The sequence below is a fragment of the Salpingoeca rosetta genome (genome assembly GCF_000188695.1).
Source record: "Salpingoeca rosetta unplaced genomic scaffold supercont1.23, whole genome shotgun sequence".
Taxonomy (NCBI): domain Eukaryota; class Choanoflagellata; order Craspedida; family Salpingoecidae; genus Salpingoeca; species Salpingoeca rosetta.
In genome coordinates, this window is record NW_004754911.1 from 189,162 (window position 1) to 191,928 (window position 2,767).

Below are 2,767 nucleotides of genomic sequence, written 5' to 3' on the forward strand. Positions count from 1 at the left end.
GCGAGAGAGAGAGAGAGAGAGAGAGAGAGAGAGAGAGAGAGAGAGAGAGAGAGAGAGAGAGAGAGAGAGAGAGAGATATGCTGGCACAGAGGCTGTGGGACGCAGAGTGCCTGTCTTGCTTGTGCGTGTGGTCTTGAGCCAAAAAAAGCAAGCATCTCCCCTGCGGGGAATCGAACCCCGATCTTTGAGGTGAAAGCTCAATATCCACTGCACCAGCACTGCGTGAGGTTGTGAGTGGAAGCGAGTGTAGACTGCGAGCGAGCGAGAGCACGACTGGCAGCTCGTTCGCAGAGGAACGCAGAGTGCTTGTGCGTGTGGTCTTGAGCCAAAAAAAAAGAGAAGACCTCCCCTGCGGGGAATCGAACCCCGGTCTTTGAGGTGAAAGCTCAATATCCTAAGACCACTGGACTACAGGGGACCCATGGAAGATTGCGCCGATTTTGGCTATACAAATAACTTGAGCACATTAATGATGAGCTTCTTGGGTTTGTTGCTTGCACTCCACAAGCCATTCTCTCCTAGACTGTACGCATTGCAGCAGACACACATCGCAACTGCTTCTTCTCCAACACTAAGCACAGGAGGCAGGGATGACAGTGTCGTCAACTGCCAGGTTGCGCCGCGTCCTGCCGGTGCTGGCATGCATGACCCTGTTACTTCTGGTGTCCTGCTGTTCCCCGTTCTCAAAAGGTGAGGCGTGTGGTGCTTGTCCTTGCCACTTGGTGCGTGGACACAACGGGGGGGGGGGGGGGGGGAAAGAAACCCCCCAAAAAGGCGCATGGAGCAACACAGGAACAGCTAGCGCGGCACAGAAGAAAAACCAGACACACACACACACACACACACACACACACACACACACACACACACACACACACACACACACACACACACACACACACACACACACACACACACACACACACACACACACACACACACACACACACACACACACACACACACACACACACACACACACGAGCACACTATCTCCCCTTCAAAACCGTCCCCCTGCTGTCGCGCCTGTAGGCCTGGGCACTGATAGCGATGACTTCCTGGACGACCAGGAGGACGTGGAGGGCTCCGCTGCAGAGGCACCATTGCCTCCCTCAGCGACCATTTGGGACACGATTGAGAGCGCCGACGCGGACGCTGTAGCCGAATTGGTCGAGGTTTGTTCACTCAATTGGCCCCACCCACGCCCTCGGGTGTGTCCACCCGTCTTCACCAAATTCATGTGCTCATGTTTGCCACCTTCATTCCTCCTTCGTCCACAACCACCAAACGCAGGCCGTGCACGAGAAGGATGATGATGATGCGCGTGTCAAGCTGGCAGCACTGCACTTGTTTGGGTCTTCGACAACAACAAAGCTCGCGCGAGACGTCGAAGAAGCCCTCGCCCTCGCACAATACGCTGCAGACAAAGGCCACCCTGCTGCTCAATTCGTATGTGCCATCTTTACGAACAGCTCATCTTGCGGCCACTTGATCGACAGATGACACCCGCACCCTTTGTTTTCCCCTCCCGTCTTTGCATGCTTTCCCTTCTCTGGACTTGTCGTCGTCAGCTCTCACTTGATTGATGATACCGTTACTCACGTATACCCATCGTGTCGGCCCAGCTGGTTGGGTTCATGCACGCGACAGGCATGGGCGTGGACGCGGACCAAGGCAAGGCCTTGCTGTACTACACATTTGCTGCGCTGCACGACGACCCCTTTGCCCAAGTACATTTAACAGAGGCAGCGATGTGACACAGAGAGAACCGGACGGGTCATTCTGTTGTCAACACTGAAGGCGAACAAGGAGACACACACATGCACACGCAATCAGACACACACATGCACACGCAATCAGACACACACACACACACACACACACACACACACACACACACACACACACACACACACACACACACACACACACACACACACACACACACACACACACACACACACACACACACGACACACACTGCCTGCACTGACTTTGCGGTGCTGATTGAGGTTGACTTCTGGCCCTCGTACTCCTTGAGTGTGCGGCTCATGCTCCTGTTCTCGGAAATGAGATCAAAGAGCTCCTGCGAGGAGAGGCCCTCGCCCTTGGAGTAGAGAATGTCCAGCCAGTGGTCGGCCACTGTTGCAACAGCCTCGTACACCTGTTGCAAGAAGTGACGATTGCCAGGAGGAGGAGGAGGGGTGTAAGCCGTGGTGGCAATGGTGATGCTGCGGCAAACCAGTCGACGCGAATGTAATCCACCACACACACACACACACACACACACACACACACACACACACACACACACACACACACACACACACACACACACACACACGGCACAGAAGAGAAGGTATTCGCACCTCCTCCAGGTTGTCTCCTTGGAGAAACGCCTCAAAGACGGACGATTGGAAGATTTTGATGAGCTTGAGCTCACCGTTGCGCTTGATTTCAAAACCTTTCAACTGCGCACCAAGTCACACACACGCACGGACGCACGGATAGCACATGTGTCAGCAGGCGTGTGCGCAGAACACCAGCGTTCCGTGCATACAGGCACAGCACACGATATGCACACACACACACACGCACACACCTCACACAGGTTGCCGTCGTCATCAAAGACGGCGTAGCGCTTCTTGAGTTTCTTGTCCTTTTCCTTTGACGCGGGCAGAATCATGGCCTTGTACGGACCGTCCACCTCAAAGAAGATTGAGTTGACAACCTTCGTCTCGTACTCGAGCTTCTCAGCGTCGACGAG

At 54.5% G+C, this 2,767-nt stretch overlaps 2 protein-coding genes and 1 non-coding gene across 3 annotated transcripts; 1 reads left to right on the forward strand and 2 right to left on the reverse strand.

The window, feature by feature from the left end:
- Nucleotides 1-344: 344 nt before the first annotated feature.
- PTSG_20132 lies at nt 345-418 on the reverse strand. The gene has a single exon. It is a non-coding gene; the product is annotated as a tRNA-Glu (tRNA).
- Nucleotides 419-518: 100 nt separating this feature from the next.
- On the forward strand, nt 519-1,757 carry PTSG_08313 (uncharacterized protein; the record flags this gene model as incomplete). The annotated part of the gene is made up of 4 exons (XM_004990508.1): nt 519-690; nt 1,033-1,175; nt 1,294-1,449; nt 1,626-1,757. The coding sequence occupies exons 1-4, from the start codon at nt 591-593 to the stop codon at nt 1,755-1,757; spliced, it is 531 nt and encodes a 176-aa protein (XP_004990565.1). The 5' UTR covers nt 519-590.
- A 31-nt stretch (nt 1,758-1,788) lies between these two features.
- On the reverse strand, nt 1,789-2,686 carry PTSG_08314 (uncharacterized protein; the record flags this gene model as incomplete). The annotated part of the gene is made up of 4 exons (XM_004990509.1): nt 1,789-1,794; nt 1,982-2,164; nt 2,370-2,471; nt 2,603-2,686. 4 exons carry the CDS (start codon nt 2,684-2,686, stop codon nt 1,789-1,791), a joined length of 375 nt encoding a protein of 124 aa, XP_004990566.1.
- Between the last annotated feature and the right edge of the window lie 81 nt (nt 2,687-2,767).